This window comes from Symphalangus syndactylus, chromosome 23 (assembly GCF_028878055.3).
Source record: "Symphalangus syndactylus isolate Jambi chromosome 23, NHGRI_mSymSyn1-v2.1_pri, whole genome shotgun sequence".
NCBI classification, from domain to species: domain Eukaryota; kingdom Metazoa; phylum Chordata; class Mammalia; order Primates; family Hylobatidae; genus Symphalangus; species Symphalangus syndactylus.
Window position 1 is genome coordinate 16,657,007 of NC_072445.2, and position 20,300 is coordinate 16,677,306.

General features: G+C 43.8%; 1 protein-coding gene across 12 annotated transcripts in view; it reads left to right on the forward strand.

Moving 5' to 3' along the window:
* The window catches only part of BICRAL (BICRA like chromatin remodeling complex associated protein), a 120,633-nt gene extending 101,480 nt beyond the window's left edge, over positions 1–19,153 (forward strand). For all 12 annotated transcript variants that reach the window (XM_055263264.2, XM_055263260.2, XM_055263265.2 and 9 more), the window contains 7 exons: positions 2,581–2,686; positions 4,116–4,216; positions 6,362–6,423; positions 7,716–7,861; positions 10,880–10,974; positions 13,138–13,240; positions 15,267–19,153. In XM_055263264.2, the coding sequence (XP_055119239.2) occupies positions 2,581–2,686; positions 4,116–4,216; positions 6,362–6,423; positions 7,716–7,861; positions 10,880–10,974; positions 13,138–13,240; positions 15,267–16,054 (1,401 nt within the window). In that variant the 3' untranslated portion in view covers positions 16,055–19,153. The remainder of the gene's footprint in view (positions 1–2,580; positions 2,687–4,115; positions 4,217–6,361; positions 6,424–7,715; positions 7,862–10,879; positions 10,975–13,137; positions 13,241–15,266) is intronic.
* The last annotated feature ends 1,147 nt before the right edge of the window (positions 19,154–20,300 follow it).

Genomic DNA, 20,300 nt, shown 5'->3' on the forward strand with positions numbered 1-20,300 from the left:
CTCCGCCTCCCAGGTTCACACCATTCTCCTGCCTCAGCCTCTCAAGTAGCTGGGACTATAGGTGCCCACCACCACGCCCAGCTAATTTTTTGTATTTTTAGTAGAGACAGGGTTTCACCAAGTTAGCCAGGATGGTCTTGATCTCCTGACCTTGTGATCCGCCCACCTCGGCCTCCCAAAATGCTGGGATTACAGGCGTGAGCCACTGCACCGGGCCTAGAACAGAAATGTTAACGTAAGTTTAGTTTGGTTGGATGCAGTGGCTCATGCCTATAATCCCAGCACTTTGGGAGGCCAAGGCAGGTGGATCACTTGAGGTCAGGAGTTCAAGACCAGCCTGGGAAACATGGTTAAATCTCGTCCCTACCAAAAAATACAAAAATTAGCCAGGCATGGTCAGACCTACTCGGGAGGCTGAAGCAAGAGAATCGCTTGAACCTGGGAGGCAGACGTTGCAGTGAGCCAAGATCACACCAGTGCACTCCAGCTTGGGTGACAGAGTGAGACCCTGTCTCAAAAAATAAATAAATAAATAAATAAGCTTAGTTTGTCAATGGTCAGGCATTGCCAAGGTCTGTGTGAGCACTTACATGTGAATGGTTGGTGGGAACATTTTGCTGAGGCCAAGGTCATAAAGTTAAGTCCACTGTGCAGATGGTTAGACTAAACTCTAAATCCACTGATAGTATAAATAATATAAAACTGAAGAGGCTGGGTGCAGTGGCTCACACCTGTAATCCCAACACTTTGGGAGACTGAGGTGGGCAGATCACCTGAGGTCAGGAGTTGGAGACCAGCTTGGCCAACACAGTGAAACCCCGTCTCTACTAAAAATACAAAAATTAGCCAGTCATGGTGGTGGGTGCCTGTAATCCCAGCTACTCGGGAGGCTGAGGCAGGAGAATCACTTGAACCTGGGTGGTGGAGGTTGCAGTGAGCTGAGATCATGCCACTGCAGTCCAGCCTGGGCAACGGAGCACGACTTCATCTTTCAAAAAAAAAAAAAAAAACTGAAGAAAAAAACTCTGAAAAGTTACTGCACTATGAAGTAGTAATGGCACAGAGGATTAAAAACTGAGGGTAGGTAGGGCATGGTGGCTCACGTCTGTAATCCCAGCATTTTGGGAGGCCGAGGCAGGCGGATAACAAGGTCAGGAGTTCGAGACCATCCTGACCAACATGGTGAAACCCCGTTTCTACTAAAAATACAAAAGATAGCCAGGCGTGGTGGCACACTCTTGGGTGGCTGAGGCAGGAGAATCACTTGAACTCGGGAGGCGGAGGTTGCAGTGAGCCGAGATCGCACCACTGCACTCCAGCCTGGTGACAGAGTGAGATTCCGTCTCAAAAAGAAAAAAAACTGAGGGTAATTTAAAAGCCCTCTATTGGCTGGGTGTGGTGGCTCACACCTGTAATCCCAGCACTTTGGGAAGCCAGGGTGGATGGACCACTTGAGGTCAGGAGACCAGACCAACCAATATGGTGAAACCCTGTCTCTACTAAAAATAGAAAAATTAGCCGGACGTGGTGGCATGCACCTGTAATCCCAGCTACTCAGGAGGCTGAGGCAGGAGAATCCACTGAACTTGGGAGACGGAGGTTGCATTGAGTCGAGATCGTGCCACTGCACTCCCGCCTGGGCGACAGAGAGACTCCGTCTCAAAAAAATAAATAAATAAAAGCCTTTTATCTTTTTACTTAAAATGTATTATAGAGGCTGGGCATGGTGGTGCATGCCTACAATCCCAGCTACTTGGGAGGCTTGAGTGGAAAGATCACCTGAGCCCAGGAGTTTGAGACCAGCCTTGGTAACATAATGAGACCCTATGGCAAAAAAATAATAATAATAAAATACGTTATAGAGATAACAGTTTTTTTTTTAAGAGCTAAAAAGGAACTTAGTTCTTAAACATTATCCATTTCATCTTCCCCATTTATAGAAAAGAAGCACACAACAATTTAAACATTGGATTAATTTTTCTAATTATATTTTGCTCAGGCTAATATTAAATTGATTTTTATTTCTCAATTGCATGCCACCTGAGAAGTGCATGTGTGTTGACACAACACAAACTAGAGATATACCAGATGGTAGTGATGAAATATACTTTATATCATCTACACAGCAAAACAATGAGTGGTGACAAAAAATTTGGGGTTGGCCCTTGGTCCCTGACCATGTGCTTGGAGTCTGTGCAGACCCCACATAGGAGCTGATAGTCAGGATCATAATCCTAGCAGGCAGGATATAAGGTTACTGGGGGTAGAAATTCCCAGCTGCAGCCTTTTCATCTGAGCACCACAAACACAGCAACCCCAGGAGCAAGAAAATAGCCTGGTATCAACTCAGCATCCCCACTGAATGGCATCAGGAAAATTCAGTGTGCCTGCAGATTGTTAAAGGATGTACTTTGCAGTTCCCCTGAAGTGATAAGAAAATACAATTATTAAATTTTTGTTTTGTTTATAATCTAACCTGAAGGTACCAGGGAGGCATGAAGAGGCTTGGTTGGTATTTAAAATAATCTGTTAAAGCTTTAGAAATGAAATTAATGTTTTCATCTTGGTCATGTTTCACAGGCTCAGAAAAAATGTCTGAATCAGACTTCCCCCATTTCTGCTCCCAAGACCACAGACGGCCTGAGGCAAGCACAGATCCCTGGGCTCTTGAGCACCACACTGCCAGGTCAGGAGCTTCCTCAGTTTGTGCCTGTCCTCCCAACACCCACGGGATGCCCTTCTCACTTTTCTCCCTCATTCTGCATGAAAGCTTTCTGGCTTAATCTCGTCTCCACTCTGATTATTCCTTTCTTTCTGTATCCTTTCTGCAAATAATATACTGTGTTGCATCAACTCTAAGATAGCATTGGGCCAGGCATAGTGGCTCACGCCTGTAATCCCAGCACTTTGGGAGGCCAAGGAGAGTGGATCACCTGAGATCAAGAGTTCAAGACCAGCCTAACCAACATGATGAAACCCCATCTCTACTAAAAATACAAAAATTAGCCAGGCATGGTGGCACACGCCCGTAATCCCAGCTACTCAGGAGGCTGAGGCAGGAGAATCGCTTGAACCAGGGAGGCAGAGCTTGCAGTGAGCTGAGATCGCACCACTGCATTCCAGCCTGGATGACAGAGTGAGACTCCATCTCAAAAAAAAAAAAAAAACCCCACTAAGATAGCATCAATTGTAAGATGTACTATCATTTTTTATACTACCAAAAAGAAAAAAAGCACTTCTATCTAAATTATGACACATTAAATTATGTGGGAAAAAAATGCTTCTTAGAAACAATGAACTGAGGCTGGGCACAGTGGCTCACACCTGTAATCCCAGCACTTTGGGAGGCCGAGGCAGGCGGATCATGAGGTCAGGAGATCAAGACCAGCCTGGCCAACATGGTGAAACCCTGTCTCTACTAGCCGGGCTTTGTCTTAGCTACCCAAGAGGCTGAGGCAGGAGGATCACCTGAGCCTGGGAGGTCAAGGCTGCAGTGAGCTATGATCGCACCACTGCACTCCAGCCTGGGCGACAGAACAAGACCTTGTCTCAAAAAAAAAAAAAAAGATATTTTATAGTACTTGTGACCTTGTAATTATTCCCATGTTGCTCTCTATATGCATGTTTGGAATTCTCCACCCAGACTGAAAATATTATGGACTATGTCTTCTCTCTTTTCTAAGGCTTTGAACATCTGCAGTACCCAATTAGTACTTTAAAAAAAAAGGCAAGAAAGAGAAAAAGCTTGAATATTCCCAGTCAATTGCCTCTTTGGGCCTCCCTTTCCTTAAATTGTATTTTGGGATTCTGTAGTGCTGACAGATTACTGGCTTGAGGCCTGTTTTTCAGACTATAACTAATTTGAAACTATAGCATTTGGAGCTTCTATTTATTACTATTTACTTCTTTATTACTTAAATAGGCTTTAATAACCTCTTCCTTTAGAGCTTGTAAGTAAGTGCACTACCCTGCCCTCCTTCTTCACAGCAAGCAGCCATGATAAAGAAACCCGTTTCAGAATGCTCAACAGTCTGTACCCATTGGGCTCTAGGGTTATATGAGGGACCCAATTTACTGTTTCTTTTGAACACTGTCTTATGTATTAATTCTAATAGGGCAGGATTCTGGAAGCAAAGTTATATCCGCGTCCTTAGGAACCGCACAACCACAGCAGGAAAAAGTAGTTGGATCATCTCCTGGCCATCCAGCTGTGCAGGTAGAAAACTATTGGCATAGCCTCTTCCTAATGTTCAGCATAATTGGACGAAAATGTAGTCGTGTCGTCTTTGTGGTTGCTGGCTAGTTTTGTGTGCACGGTCCACCCAGTCCCCTGTGTGCCCACAACAGGGTGGTCATTGAAGACCTTCCTGGTGGGCTGGGCCTTGTTATGTTTATGTTTCTGAGATGAATGTCTATTCTATTTCTGACATGTTTACAATGCTTCATTAATCCATCATTTCCTCATGCATTAGTAATATACCAGCAGCTAGTACATACTAGCCACTCAAAAAATGTCATTTACTACCAGGTGATATCATTCACTATTATATCAAAGTGAATCTGTTCTTAGTTATGCTGAGGGATTTTTTTTTTTCTGTAGTAGTAACCAGGCATATAGGAAGTAGGCCATCCGTACGGTTTTTTGACCCAACTTTGACACTTTTTAAAGTCCAACTTTTTGTTTTTTGTTTGAGACAGGGTCTCACTTTGTCACCCAGGCTGGCGTGCATGGTACAATCACAGCTCACTGCAGCCTTGACCTCCCAGGCTCAGGTGACCCTCCTGCCTCAGCCTTCTGGGTAGCTAGGACAATGCCCAGCTATTTTTTTGTATTTTTTTTGTAGAGATAGGATTTTGCCATGTTGCTCACACCTGTCTCAAACTTCTGGGCCCAAGCCATCCACCCGCCTCGGCCTCCCAAAGTACTTGGATTACAGGCGTGAGCCACTGTGCCCTGCCTAGTCCAGCTGTTTTTTTTTTTTTTTTTTTTTTTTTTTTTTTTTTTTTTTTCAGTTTTTCTGTTTTGTTTTGAGTTGGGGTCTCACCCTGTCACTCAGACTGGAGTGCAGTGGTGTGATCACAGCTCATTGAAGCCTCGATCGCCTGGGCTCATGCAATCCTCCCACCTCAGCTTCCTGAGTAGCTGGGACTACAGGCATGCACCACCACGCGTGGCTAATATTTTTATATTTTTTGTAGAGAAAACGTTTGGCCATGTTGGCCAGGCTGGTCTCAAACTCCTGGGCTCAAGCAATTCTCCCACCTCAGCCTCCCAAAGTGCTAGAATTACAGGCTTAAGCAACCACGCCTGGCCTACTTTTTTTTGTTTGTTTGTTTTTTTGATACATGATAGATGTACATATTTTCAGGGCACATTTGATAACTTCAACTTTGGCTTTTAAACCTAAAAGATTTCAAACTACTAGTCTAAAACGCAAGCAAACATTTCTTGTTTTCAGCTAAGACAGTTTCTTTTCCATCAGACCTACCAATTAGTGGTTGAATGAAGCTTGCTGCAGTGTGGGACTGCCTGGAATTCACAGTGAAGGATCTGTTCAGTTCTAAGGTTCTGAGATGAGGCATATTTGTTTCCTTAACATTATGTAAAAAATGCCTTGTTAGATCACACACCTGGACTATATATAACAGGAGCTTAAAAGTGTGTGTATCCCATACTTACACAGAGAAGATGGATTAGATAGTATCTACTGACTTTTCAGATGTCTGTGGAATTTCAAAAATATAACGATGGGTCGATGCTGTGGCTCACACCTGTAATCCCAACACTTTGGGAGGCCAAGGCAGGCGGGTGGCTTGAGTCCAGGAGTTCGAGACAAGCCTGGAAAATATGGCAAAACTCCGTCTCTACAAAAAATACCAAAAAATTAACAGGCATGGTGGTGCATACCTGTAGTCCTAGCTACCTGGGAGGCTGAGGTGGGAGGATCACTTGAGCCTGGGAAGCAGAGGTTGCAGTGAGCTGAGATTGTACCACCACACTCCAGCCTGGACGACAGAGCAGGACCCTGTCAAAAAAATGATGATGATGATGATGATGGTGATGATGATGATGATGATGATGCATTTAGAGAGGAGTTAGGGATTCAGGCTTTAAAGTGCAAACTGAGTCCTTCTCGGGAGCTGATTATACACCTTTCTGTAATCTTAATACAGTACAACTTTGTTTCATGGACTCTGTGTACTGGTTTGTTTTTTTTTATTTTTCAGCAGGGCACATTCTATAGTCTTAGAATATGTTCTTGATAGGTAGTTGAAAATATGTGAAATATAGTGACCTTTATGTATAACTGTATTCTTTTTTCTATAAAAGGGAATAATAAGAGGTTTGTTTTGTCTTTAGGTGGATAGTCATTCGGGAGGACAAAAAAGGCCTGCTGCAAAACAGCTAACTAAAGGAGCTTTGTGAGTTACTTTTGGAAATGACAAATCAATTTTGAACATTTCTTTGGGTCCCTAGCCTTCAATAAATATACTACAAAAATCAGATTATAATAATGAGCATATTAGCCTTTTTAAAAATGTACTTTGAGGCAAGGCATGGTGGCTCACTCCTGTAATCTCAGCACTTTGGGAGTCTAAGGCAGGAGGATCTCTTGAGCCCAGGAGTTTGAGACCAGCCTGGGCAACATGGCTCTGCAAAAAATACAAAAATTAGCCAGGCGTGGTGGTGCGGGCCTGTAGTCCCAGCTACTTGGGCGGCTGTCTCTACAAAAAATACAAAAATTAGCCAGGTGTGGTGGTACAGGCATGTAGTCCCAGCTACTTGGGAGGCTGAGGTGGGAGGATAGCTTGAGTCCTGAGGTGGAGCTTGCAGTGAATTGGAGATTGTGCCACTGCACTCCAGCCTGGGTGACAGAGCAAGACCCTGTCTCAAAACATATACATATATACTTTAAAAATCTTTTTCTATACTTTCTTTTCCTTTTTTTTTTTTTTTTTTTTTGAGATGGAGTCTTGCTCTGTCGTCCAGGCTGGAGTGCAGTGGGACGATCTCGGCTCACTACAGCCTCCACCTCCTGGGCTCAAGTGATTCTCCCGCCTCAGTCTCCGGAGTAGCTGGGATTATAGGCACCCACCATCACGCCTGGCTAATTTTTGTAGAGACAGAGTTTCACCATGTTGGCCAGGCTGGTCTTGAACTCCTGACCTCAGGTGATCCACCCACCTTAGCCTCCCAAAGTGCTGGGATTACAGGTGTGAGCCACCACGCCCAGCCTATACTTTATTTTCATTAGGACTTACAAATATATTGAAATGTAGTGTATACATTTCAAATATATTGAATGTAGTTTCAGCCTACTGTTTGCTCTTTTCTTCTTAAGGAGAATAGTTCTTTGTCTTTTCAGAGACAAAGAGTCTGTGAGGAAAAGCGTGGTTTGGTAAACTCCCATGTTTAGAACAGAAATGTTAACATGAACTTAGTTGGCCAATGGTCAGGCACTGCCAAGGTTTATGGGGTGCCAACACATATATGATTGGTGGGAACCTGTGCTTTTGAGGTCAGCGTCATAGTTTGAGTCCTCTGTGGAGCTAAACTAAGCTATAAACCCACTATGGTATAAAAAAGATAAAACTGAAGAAAAAACTGCCATACTATTCCTATATATCTTATTTTATTTGCATGCAAATAAATGTGACTAGATTTAATTTCCTAACATGACTCTACATTGACATTGGCCATTTCCCTTGTAAAGCATTCTCCAGCAGTTGCAGAGGGACCAAGCCCACACTGTGACACCGGACAAAAGTCACTTCCGATCACTAAGTGATGCGGTACAGAGACTGCTCTCCTATCATGTGTGCCAGGGCTCCATGCCCACTGAAGAAGACTTGAGAAAAGGTAAGCAGGCTGGAACCCTAAGGCACCACTCTGATACCAGGAAACCCTCCCATGGACACCCCCCAGAAGAGCAAGAGCCACATCACCCCCAGATGGTAGGCAGGTTATTATTTTTAATCACAGACCAAACTTGTTCCCTATTTACTCAATTTCCCAGTCCATGTTTAAGGTTGTGACTTACACTTCTCAATATTTTTTGAAGGGAAGACAAGAGTAGGGGCACACACTTGTAGTCCCAGCTACTCAGAAGGCTAAAGCAAGAAGATCATGTGAGCCCAGGAGTTTGAGACTATAGTGTGCTATGATCATGCCTGTAAATAGCCATTGCACTCCTGCCTGGGCAACACAGGGAGACACTGTCTCTTAAAAAAAAAAAATTTAGGAGGGTACCCTAATGTCAGAGTATTTTATTGACAAATTAGGGACAGTAAATCCAAAGCTTTGTATGGACTGCCGGCTCCAGATGGGATGGCTTTGCACTAGACACTCTACACAGTGGTTTCGCATAGTCCTTGCCTTTAGGCTGTATGCATACCCTGAATTTTTCTTTTTTCTTTTTTTTTTTTTGAGATGCAGTCTCGCTCTGTCACCCAGGTTGGAGTGCAGTGGCACGATCAACTCACTGCAACCTCTGCCTCCCAGGTTCAAGTGATTCTCCCTGCCTCAGCCTCCCCAGTGGCTGAGATTATAGGCGCCCACCACCACGGCCGGCTAATTTTTGTATTTTTTAGTAGAGATAGGGTTTCACCATGTTGGCCAGGCTGGTCTTGAACTCCTGACCTCAGGTGATCGGCCCGCCTCCGCCTCCGGAAGTGCTGGGATTACAGGCATGAGCCACCGCTCCTGGCCAAACTGTTTCTAATAGTTTTATGAATTAGTCACTTGAGCTCCCAAAAGCATTCCCTAAGATTCCAAAATGAGTCCAGAGCATTGGCCACACGTAAAGAAACTGACAAAAATGTGAGAGATAAGGGCTGAGCATGGTGGCTCACGCCTGTAATCCCAGCACTTTGGGAGGCCGAGGCAGGCTGATCACCTGAGGTCAGGAGTTCAAGACCAGCCTGGCCAACATGGTGAAACCCTGTCTCTACTAAAAATACAAAAATTAGCTGGGCGTGGTGGCACACACTTTCAGTCCCAGCTACTTGGGAGGCTGAGGCAGGAGAATCGTTTGAACCTGGAAGGCAGAGGTTGCAGTGAGCGGACATCGCACCACTGCACTCCAGCCTGGATAACAGAGCAAGACTCTGTCTCAAAAAACAAAAAACAAAAAACAAAAAAAAAAGGCCGGGCACAGTGTCTCACACTTGTAATCCCAGCACTTTGGGAGGCTGAGGTGGGTGGATCACCTGAGGTCAGGAGTTCGAGACCAGCCTGACCAACATGGAGAAACCCTGTGTCTACTAAAAATACAAAATTAGCCAGGCGTGGTGGCACATGCCTGTAATTCCAGCTACTCGGGAGGCTGAGGCAGGAGAATCACTTGAACCCAGGAGGCAGAGGTTCCCATGAGCCGAGATCGTGCCATTGCACTCCAGCCTGGGCAACAAGAGCGAAACTCCGTCTAAAAAATAAATAAATAAATAAATAATAATAATAATTTAGAGATAAGGACCCCTTCCCCAAACCTAGAACTCCTCCTGTCCTGATGCCTGGCCATGCTCTTTCCCACCACCACCGCTAAGGGCTGGCTGTATCAGTGCCCTCCTCTTTTCTAATCCCTTCCTCAGCTGCTGCAAGTCTTACTCCTCCTGGCAGGGACCTCTAATCTCAGGGCACAGTGGTTTCTGAGTCCACTGTGGGCTTCCCTAGGACACCAAGGAATAGGGTCAAGATCCAGCGTTAAACAGGGGGTGTGAAAGGGTTGAGCGTGGTTGTTCACGCCTGTAATCCCAGCATTTTGGAAGGCCAAGGTGGGCAGATCATGAGGTCAAGAGTTCGAGACCATCCTGGCCAACATGGTGAAACCCCATCTCTACTAAAAATACAAAAAAATTAGCTGGGTGTGGTGGCGCACACCTGTAGTCCCAGCTACTCGGGAGGCTGAGGCAGGAGACTCACTTGAACCCAGGAGGCAAAGGTTGCAGTGAGCCAAGATTGCGCCACTGCACTCCAGCCTGAGCGACAGAGCAAGACTCTGTCTCAAAAAAAAAAAAAAAAAAAAACCCACAGTGGGTGTGAAGACTGAGAAGAAGAATGAATTAGAAGGTGTTCAAATCCTTGGAGACCAACAGACAGAGGACAGAGCCACATGACCATGACAGTTTAATGTAAAGCTGTGTCTTTACATTAAAGTGGTTTGCCTAGTCCAGACAGCTGGACTTCATTGTTTCAGCTATTTTAGTTTTTCATACCATTAGGCTTAGGTCATCTAAACTAGCAGATCATTCTCTACTCATTGATATTTATTTATTTATTTATTTTGAGATGGAGTCTCGCTCTGTCACCCAGGCTGGAGTGCAGTGGCGCGATCTCGGCTCACTACAAGCTCCGCCTTCTGGGTTCACGCCATTCTCCTGCCTCAGCCTCCTGAGTAGCTGGGACTAGAGGCGCCCGCCACCACGCCCGGCTAATTTTTTTTTTGTATTTTTAGTAGAGACGGGGTTTCACCATGTTAGCCAGGATGGTCTCAATCTCCTGACCTCGTGATCTGCCCACCTCGGCCTCCCAAAGTGCTGGGATTACAGGCGTGAGCCACCATGCCCGGCCTACTCATTGATATTTATTGCGAGTCTGTTATATGGTTTTATTTTAGGTGATATCAAAATAATTATGTTTTTGGTTTCCTAGTTAAAAAAGTTAGTAATAAAATGAGTTTCCGTGACCAGTGGACAGTGAGGGAACGCAGTGTAGAAGGATGATGCTTAGCCAAGGAAAAGCTCATCTAAGAAGAGAAAATTGCCCCAGATAAGCCATGTTTGAATAACAGAAGAGTAATGCATTTCAGTCTTAAGAAACAGAAGACCTAGTCAGTGATTTACAGTCTCTTACTATTTCTTTGTCTCTCTCTTTTTAAAGTGGACAATGAATTTGAGACAGTTGCCACTCAGCTCCTAAAAAGGACCCAAGCTATGCTTAACAAATACAGATGCCTGCTCCTAGAAGATGCCATGGTAAAAGTCATGCTACTGATATTTGTTCTTTAAAACTTTACAGGTCACAGCCACTAAATCAGAGATAAAAAGTTCAAGGAATTATAGAATATAATGTAAAAGGCACAGATATTTCACACTGTAGAAAAACTTATGCTTAGCTGCTACTACAAAAACAGCAGTGAACATTTGCTCTACTTTACTTGGTGGGTTAGTACTATTCTCTTGTTTAACGGATAAGGAAACCAGGGCTTTGGTTAAGTAACTTGCTGGAGAACAGATGGCTAAGAAGTTTGCAGAGTAATTAGCAGAGCTCGGATACAAGCCAGGATCATCTGACCCCTGGTCCACACTCTGAAGCCGTCTACTGCCTTTCACCAACCCAGAGATGTGGGAGAAGGACTAGAGACATATCTGAACAGATAAGCTGGTGACAAATGTCAAAATTAGTTTTGTTTTTGAGAGATCATTGATATACCATAACATTTACATTTAAAGTGTACAACTTAGGCCAGGCATGGTGGCTTATGCCTGTAATCCCAGCACTTTGGGAGGCCAAGGCGGGTGGATCACCTGAGGTCGGGAGTTCAAGACCAGCCTGACCAACATGGAGAAACCCCGTCTCTACTAAAAATACAAAAAGAGCCAGGCGTGGTGGCGCATGCCTGTAATCCCAGCTACTCGGGAGGCTGAGGCGGAAGAATCACTTGAACCTGGAAGGGAAAGGTTGCGGTTAGCCAAGATCGCGCCATTGCGCTCCAGTCTGGGCAACAAGAGCGAAATTCCGTCTCAATAAAATAATAATAATAATAATAAAAATGGATCACCTGAGGTCAGGAGTTTGAGACCAGCCTGGCCAATGTGGTGAAACTCGTCTCTACTAAAATAGAAACATTTCAGTGTTCAGGGTTGCAGTGAGCCAAGATCGCACCACTGCACTCCAGCCTGAGCGACACAGTGAGACTCCGTCTCAAAAATAAATAAATAAATGAAGTGTACACCTTGATGGTTTTTAGTACATTTACAAGGTCATATCGTCATCACCACTATCTAATTGCAGAACATTTTCATCATCCCAGATGGAAACTGCAATTCATTTGAAGTGCCAGTTAAATAGAGAAAGGAGTGAGAATAAGATACCTCAGGAAACGATAGAAAGATCAAACCTGAGATTTGAGAAGCAGTTCTAAAATCATATAGGCTTTAACCTATCAATTGGTCTCTTATAACTCATTTTCAATTTGATATCAACTTTGAAAATGTACCTTGGGAGATTGGTTGAGCTATATTATACACATATACAACATAGAGTAAATGTGTATCTGTGTGTCTGTATCTACTTAAATATATCTATATTTACTTAAGATTATGCCACCAGGCCAGGCACAGTGGCTCACGCCTATAATCCCAGCACTTTGGGAGGCTGAGGTGGGTGGATCACCTGAGGTCAGGAGTTTGAGACCAGCCTGGCCAACATGGCAAAACCTTGTCTCTAGTAAAAATACAAAAATTAGCTGGGTTTGGTGGCATGTGCCTGTAATGCCATCTACTCCAGAGGCTGAGACAGGAGAATCGCGTTGAACCTGGGAGGTGGAGGTTGCAGAGAGCCAAGATTGTGTCACTGCACTCCAGGCTGGGTGACAGAGCGAGACTCTGTCTAAAAATAAATAAAATAAAATAAAATAATGCCACCAAAGTCTGTAATAATTGTTCTTAGCCGGGTGCGGAGGCTCATGCCTGTAATCCCAGCACTTTAGGAGGCCAAGGTGGATGGATCACCTGAGGTCAAGAGTTCGAAAAGATTTCTAAGATACATTATTAAGTAGAGGAGAAAAAAATACAGAACAGTTCATATAGTTGCTACTATTTGGGTACAAAATAAAGAAGTATATTTCTTTATATATATATATATATATATATATGTATTTATAGTACATATATATTCTTATGTGTGTCAGAAATATCTCCAGAAGAGCACTGAAAACTACTAGGCAGGCAGATGTCTCCAGGGAGAGGCACTGGGTGATAGTGGGTGCACACCAGGGAGAGGCAAAGAAGGGAGGCTCACTTTTCAAATGCCCTGTAGTATCTTTTGAATTTTGTACCAATGTGTAAATTATTTTTTCCAAAAGCAACCATTTTTTAAAAATTGTCTGTGAAATGACTGGCCTCTCTCTTTTTCAGCGAATCAATCCCTCTGCTGAGATGGTGATGATCGACAGGATGTTCAACCAGGAGGAAAGAGCTTCCCTATCCCGAGACAAGCGCCTGGCACTTGTAGACCCTGGTAAGAAACATTGCAATGAAAGTAGTGGTTCAGGGACCATGGGACCTTTGGGAGTCCGTCTGAACTTTGGGTAAGAAACTTGAAGGTAGAACGTGAATTCTGGGGAGAGCTGGGCATGGTGGCTCACACCTGCAACCCTAGCTACTTCCTTCTCCTCTTTGGCCTGCACAGCCAATGTTTGTTGGATGGAATCATCTTTTTAGATTTCAAGGCTATATTCCCTAGAACTCACATTTTAGAATTTGGTGAACAAATTCATGTTCACACTATACATACATACTCTTTGTTGTTTTGTAGATGTCATCAAAGCTCTATTTCACTTTGATTATTTCCAGCATTAACACTTTTTCCACTCTTGTGTAACAGCAGTCTGCCTACCTCCATCTGTACCCTCATTGTTTTAAATCCTCACGGACATTTCTTTTTTTTGTTTGTTTTTGAGACAGAGTCTTGCTCTGTCGCCCAGGCTGGAGTGCAGTGACGGATCTCGGCTCACTGCAAGCTCCACCTCCCGGGTTCACACCATTCTCCTGCCTCAGCCTCCCAAGTAGCTGGGACTACAGGCGCCTGCAACCACGCCCGGTTAATTTTTTGTATTTTTAGTAGAGATGGGGTTTCACCGTGTTAGCCAGGATGGTCTCCATCTCTTGACCTCATGATCCGCCTGCCTCAGCCTCCCAAAGTGCTGGGATTACAGGCGTGAGCCACCACGCCCGGCCACGGACATTTCTTTTGCCATCCTCTGGCTCCTCAAGCCTGATGCAGTTCAGTGCTCACTCACAGACGTAGCTCCTACATACCCATTGTCCGTCCATATCATTTTGGATGAGTGTTGGCTATTCATTTTGTGGTCTTGGCAAAGTGATGCCAGGTTTCTCCTATGTGTCTAAAGGGACTGAAGTGCTTTCACCCAAAGACAAGTAGCTATCTTCACCCAGAAAGTATGTAAGACAGATAGGTTTTCTGTTTCCTGGTGTCTATCCCCCTTCCCTGCAAAGCCCCATTCCAGGCCCTTCTGCTCTGAGGAAGAAACCAGGCTGATACCAGGAACTAATTTCTGTTTTCAGACTGTTTCAAGGAGGTCATTAGCTAAAAACTAATTTAAAATAATACTTAGAGGCTGGGTGCGGTGGCTCACACCTGCAACCCCAGCACTTTGGGAGGCCAAGGCGGGTGGATCACCTGAGGTCAGGAGTTCAAGACCAGCCTGACCAACATGGTGAAACCCCGTCTTTACTAAAAATACCAAAATTAGGCCAGGCACGGTGGGTCACGCCTGTAATCTCAGCACTTTGGGAGGCCGAGGTGGGCGGATCACCTGAGGTCAGGAGTTCGAGACCATCCTGACCAACATGGTGAAACCCTGCCTCTACTAAAAATACAAAAAAAATTAGTCCATTGTGGTAGCAGACGCCTGTAATCCCAGCTACTCGGGAAGCTAAGGCAGGAGAATCACTTGAACCCGGGAGGCAGAGGTTGCAGTGAGCCAAGATCACACTACTGCACTCCAGCCTGGGTAACAAGAGCAAAACTCCGTCTCAAAAAAAAAAAAAAAATACCAAAATTAGATGGGCATGGTGGCAGGCGCCTGTAATCCCAGCTACTTGAGAGGCTGAGGCAGGAGAATTGCCTGAACCCAGGAGGCAAAGGTTGCGGTGAGCCAAGATCGTACCACTGCACTCCAGTCTGGGCAACAGAGCAAGACTCCATCTCAAAAAAATATAAAATAATACTTAGAGATCAGGACTGAGTGATGCTTTTTGCCCATCATGTTTTCCCATTTGTCATCAAGCATCTAACTTTTCAAAAGGTTTAAGCTCCCCAGCTGGGGCTCCACAGCCTTGGCTGCCTTTACAGGATGCCCTCTCAGGATCAGGGTCCTGCTTCTGCGTGTTCCTGTATGTGAAGCAGATGGATTCTGTGAGTGGGGCTGGCTTTGCCCTCAGCACCTGACCCACTGAAGTTCTGCTGTAAAGTCTGTACTCTCCCAATCACTCACTAATGTTCTTTTTGTTGCCATTTCCAGAGGGTTTTCAGGCTGATTTCTGTTGTTCCTTCAAACTTGATAAAGCTGCTCATGAGACACAGTTTGGCCGGAGTGACCAGCATGGCAGTAAAGCAAGCAGCTCTCCGCATCCGCCGGCCAGGGCCCAAGGCAGAGACCGAGCCAAAACCGGTGTGACGGAACCCATGAATCATGACCAGTTTCATCTAGTGCCTAATCACATCGTGGTCTCTGCAGAAGGAAACATTTCTAAAAAAACAGAATGCCTTGGCAGAGCACTGAAATTTGACAAAGTGGGCTTAGTGCAGTACCAGAGCACGTCTGAAGAGAAGGCCAGCCGGAGAGAGCCTCTGAAGGCCAGTGAGTGCTCTCCCGGCCCTGAGGGGCACCGGAAAACCTCATCCAGATCAGATCATGGTACTGAGAGCAAACTCTCAAGCATCCTAGCAGATTCGCACCTGGAGATGACGTGTAACAATTCCTTCCAGGACAAAAGTCTGAGGAATTCTCCAAAGAATGAAGTTTTACACACAGACATCATGAAAGGGTCAGGCGAGCCCCAGCCAGATCTCCAGCTGACAAAGAGCTTGGAAACCACATTTAAGAACATCTTGGAACTCAAAAAGGTGGGACGGCAGCCCCAGAGTGACCCCACGGTTAGCGGCTCTGTTGAGTTAGATTTCCCCAACTTTTCTCCTATGGCTTCACAGGAAAACTGCCTGGAAAAGTTCATCCCGGACCACAGTGAAGGTGTTGTAGAAACTGACTCCATTTTAGAAGCAGCTGTAAATAGTATCCTAGAGTGTTAATAGCAGCAGTCCTCCCCCTATCCCACCCTGAGACCCCACCCTGAGACTCCGCCCCAGACCAGTTACATTCGTCCCTGGCAAAAGCAAATGGAAATGGTCTCCTGTCTCCAGCCTGCTTGATCTTTCATCACAGGTTATTCTTTCTAATCTCAATCCTGTTCTTTGTTTAAGAGCAATACTTGTCGTGATTACAGGGAGATCCTTTAGTAAAATTAATCCTTGGTAGAAAGCAGTCTCATAGGCCCCACTCATTTCAAGTGTTATGAAAGTGCTTATAGTCATTTTGTTTATTTGTTTTGTTTTTTAAAAACGCTGTAACTCAATGAGACCACAGTATACTTGGCCCTTGGTAAAATTGTGACAATCCTAAGTCATTTGAAAAGAACAGACTTACTAAAATCAAACAAGACAGATAGAAGCTACTTTTTAAAGAATATCCCACTGCATCTCCAAATTTAGTTTTGGGTTTTTTTATTATTATTATTTTGAGGTTTTTTGTGTGTGTTTTGTTGTTGTTTTTGAGGGGAAGACCACATGGTTCTTTCCCCTCAGCCATCTTTGAGAGTAAATTGCTGGCTGTGCTGCCAGGGACCTGCAGCCCTGGTGGAAAAGCCAGTAGCACATACGCAGGACATTGCAGGGCTTCCCTGTTGATGTTTCAAGTGCTTTTCTGATGCCTCCGGAGCAAAACCTCATGCTTTTAGGCATATCTATGTTGAATTTCACCTAGGGAATGTTCTGTTCTTAGTTACAGCAGCAAAATTTGAAATAATTTCACCAGGCTAAATAAAGGAAAATGGAAACCAGTTAAGAGGCACAGTGTACAGAGGAGGCCGGGATAGAGCCATGAGGGTTATAATATTAATATGTATATATGTAAAAGCATATATATTGAGAAAAAACAAGTTTTGCATTTTATAATTGGATATAGTCAACATATGATGTATGTTTTTGTTTGTTGCTGGATTTTGTTTCATTTAACCTCTCTTTGCACCCTCTCCCACAACAAATACCAAGCATCAAAAGCACTTTCATTTGAAAATTATTAAGTTGTAATTTTTCAGTTTAAACTTTAAGGAGACTCTGGCCTTGTTTATGCTTGTTGTCTGAGAACAGTAGTGACCCCTGGCAGCAATTCATTACCAAAACACAGACAAACCAAAGGTAACCAGCTAGCCCACCACTGAAAGGAAAGATCTGAGACATGGGATTCCCATTTGACAGCCAAAGGCTATGCCCTGTCACGGTTTCTGTTTGGCCTGTGTTCATATTAGTGAGCATGGCTTATTGCTTTATTTATTTTTATTTCTTGTCAGGGAGTATTCTCCGTTTTCCTTTCTCGTATACCTGCCCCAGGTTATCCCATTTCTGTTGTTACCTTTATTCTCCATGTCATTGTAACCATCACTTATCTCCTCTCCTTGGGAAAGCTACATGATAGTATCTTTATGCACTCTTCTCCCACACATACACACGTGCATGTATCTGAGCTGCTCGGATCCAGAGGTCATTTTTGTTACAGTGTGTGCACACTCACTCTCCTTCTTAGTGTGCGTACTCTCTCGTTTATTCTGTTTATCTCCCTGGCTCTGGAGGTGCAGCCACTGGTCTTCACTTTAATGTGTTGCCAGAATCTGCTTCTGGCTGTCGCCAGCATGGGGATGACCCCCATTGTCATCATGTTGGGCATTTCCTTTCCAGATTGGCCTGTGATGGAAAGGAAGGCTTCTGATTAGAAAACACAGCAACAGAAGACCTATACCCCGGTGTCCCTGTGTCCCACTACACACAAAAAAAACCTGTGAGATGGCCAATCTTCATAATAGCAACGTACCTTCACCCCAACCACATGCCCCAGCCAATACAAATTGGAAAATCTGGGCCATTTTAGGGTTACCATTTTTTCCTTATTTGTGCCAATGTCCAAGTTGCAGATTTCCCCTTTTTCCTGTATTGTAACATATTAGATAAGTTGGTGTTGCCAGTTGGTACTTTCTGTTTGGGTAGCCCTAGGGTAACGCCGTGCCCTGAACTCCATGATTTCATAGGCTTTTCTTCCCTTGGGGCTCATGCTCCCCTAATTCCTAGCAAGATGATCCTTCCTAATCAAATTCTTCTCATTGCGGAACTTTATCCCTGGAAGCCTTCATATGGGCTGCTAGTGAGTTACATTAATTACTGCAAATCAGTGGAATTCTCAAGAGACAAGATAAGCTTCATGTACATTTGTCACCTCTCTTTCTTCCCTATCCTGCCCTGCTGTCCCAATCCTAGCTTTTCTATATACCATCTTAAAGGGTTTTTAAGCCCTAACACTTGTCTAGCAAATGGAGAGCCTAATTTACCAAAATGAAACTTGTAAATTTTTGTGTCATTGTATGTAAGTTTACTTTTTATGGAGGAAAGATTCTAGATAATGACAAATGAAGATTGTGACATGTATTCTACTCCTGTGATTAGGTTCTGCGCACATGGGTCATAACTCGCATGTCGAGCCCCCTCTGGTGAAGGGTAGGAGAGCTCAGCCTCGGATGGCCAGCATTCAGTTGTTCAGGTTCATTAGTCAAAGTTAAGTTTTAGAACTGTTTGTACTCAGTAACAAAAATCATTTTCTTTCTTTTTTTTTTTCTGTTGTTGTGGAAAAGTGTGAATTTGTTATTAAGCATTTGATTTTCTGTGTCCTTAAGTACTTCCTAAAGATGAAGCAAAATTTTAATCTGGCAATTATGAAAAAGAAATATTTTAGCTCTGAAGGATTTAGTAGATTCTGTTAGATTAGGGAGGCCTTACAGACTGACTTTACTTAAAGAGGACGCGTCACTCGCTGTCAGTGTGGTGTGGGCTTTATTTGCTTAAATACCTTCATTTGTATAGTATGTCTCATTTGAAATTGCTTTGTATACATTTTGTAAAAATATTTATAAAATGTTTTGTAAAAAAAAAAAACTATAACAAATTGCAGTTTATTTTGTTATGTTGGATAAATACTGTTAAAAGAAACCAGTCAGTAACTATATTGTTAATCCATGGTTAGGAAATGTTTAGTTGGAGATTACAAATTGAAACAACCATTGCAATACAGCCAAAGATTTGGGAAAATGTGCAACTGTGATTGTCTTGATTTTGCAAATAGGAATGGCTACTTTCCCAGAAGAAAAGGGTAAGTGTTCAATGGGAATTCTATTTTAATAGATTTACCAATACCAAAATCAATTTACTCCAGTCAGGGAAGGGATAGGATTTTAATTGATTAGCCTTTCCAAACAGTTACAAATTAATGAAGCTGGTCAGTGAGGAGGTTTGGTCCCGTACACCTTTGGCCTCCATCCCTACTCCTGCCACATAGGTCCTTAGCTATGGAAGGAAATGTGGGGGTCATGTGAAAAGTCAGGTAAGTGAGCCTCACTCTGCAGGAGATTTTCTTTTTTTTTTTTTTTTTTTTTGAGATGAAGTCTCGCTGTGTCCGCCAGGCTGGAGTGCAGTGGCGCACAATCTCCGCTCACTGCACGCTCCGCCTCCCAGGTTCACGCCATTCTCCTGCCTCAGCCTCCCTAGTAGCTGGGACCACAGTCGCCCGCCACCGCGCCTGGCTAATTTTTTGTATTTTTAGTAGAGACGATGGTCTCGATCTCCTGACCTTGTGATCCACCCGCCTCGGCCTCCCAAAGTGCTGGGATTACAGGCATGAGCCACCGTGTCCGGCCTAGGAGATTTTCTTCAGTTTTTATGTTTATTTTATTTCTGCAAGGACAAGGAAAAAGCTAAGTGATAAATGATTTTACATAAGACATATTCCAGAATTAACATGTTTCTCTTTGGATTCAACATATTGGACCAAATTTTGTATTAAAAAATAACTCTATAACCTTATGTGTAAAATCAGCCCCATGAGTCCCTTTTGAATTCCCGCCCTCACGAGTGTTTTTCCACCCAAATTGTTAGGGAAGCTTCTACAGGTGAAATGTATTTCTGGGAACAAATTGTTCTTTAGGGCCTAGAATTTACACTTGTACTCACTTATGGTTTAATTAGATTCTCCCCTGTGCCCTAACCGCAGTAGGAAATCAAGATTCAGCAGTAATCAGTACATAAATAGAAAGTCATTCTCTAAAAAGATTAAAAGGCAACAAAGAAAGTCATTCTCAAATAACTAACAGAATGATATAAAGAGATCTATCCACTGATGTCATGTATAGTGTTACCCTAATGTCAAGTTTCTCTTCTTGCTAAGGATAAATGTGTGTCC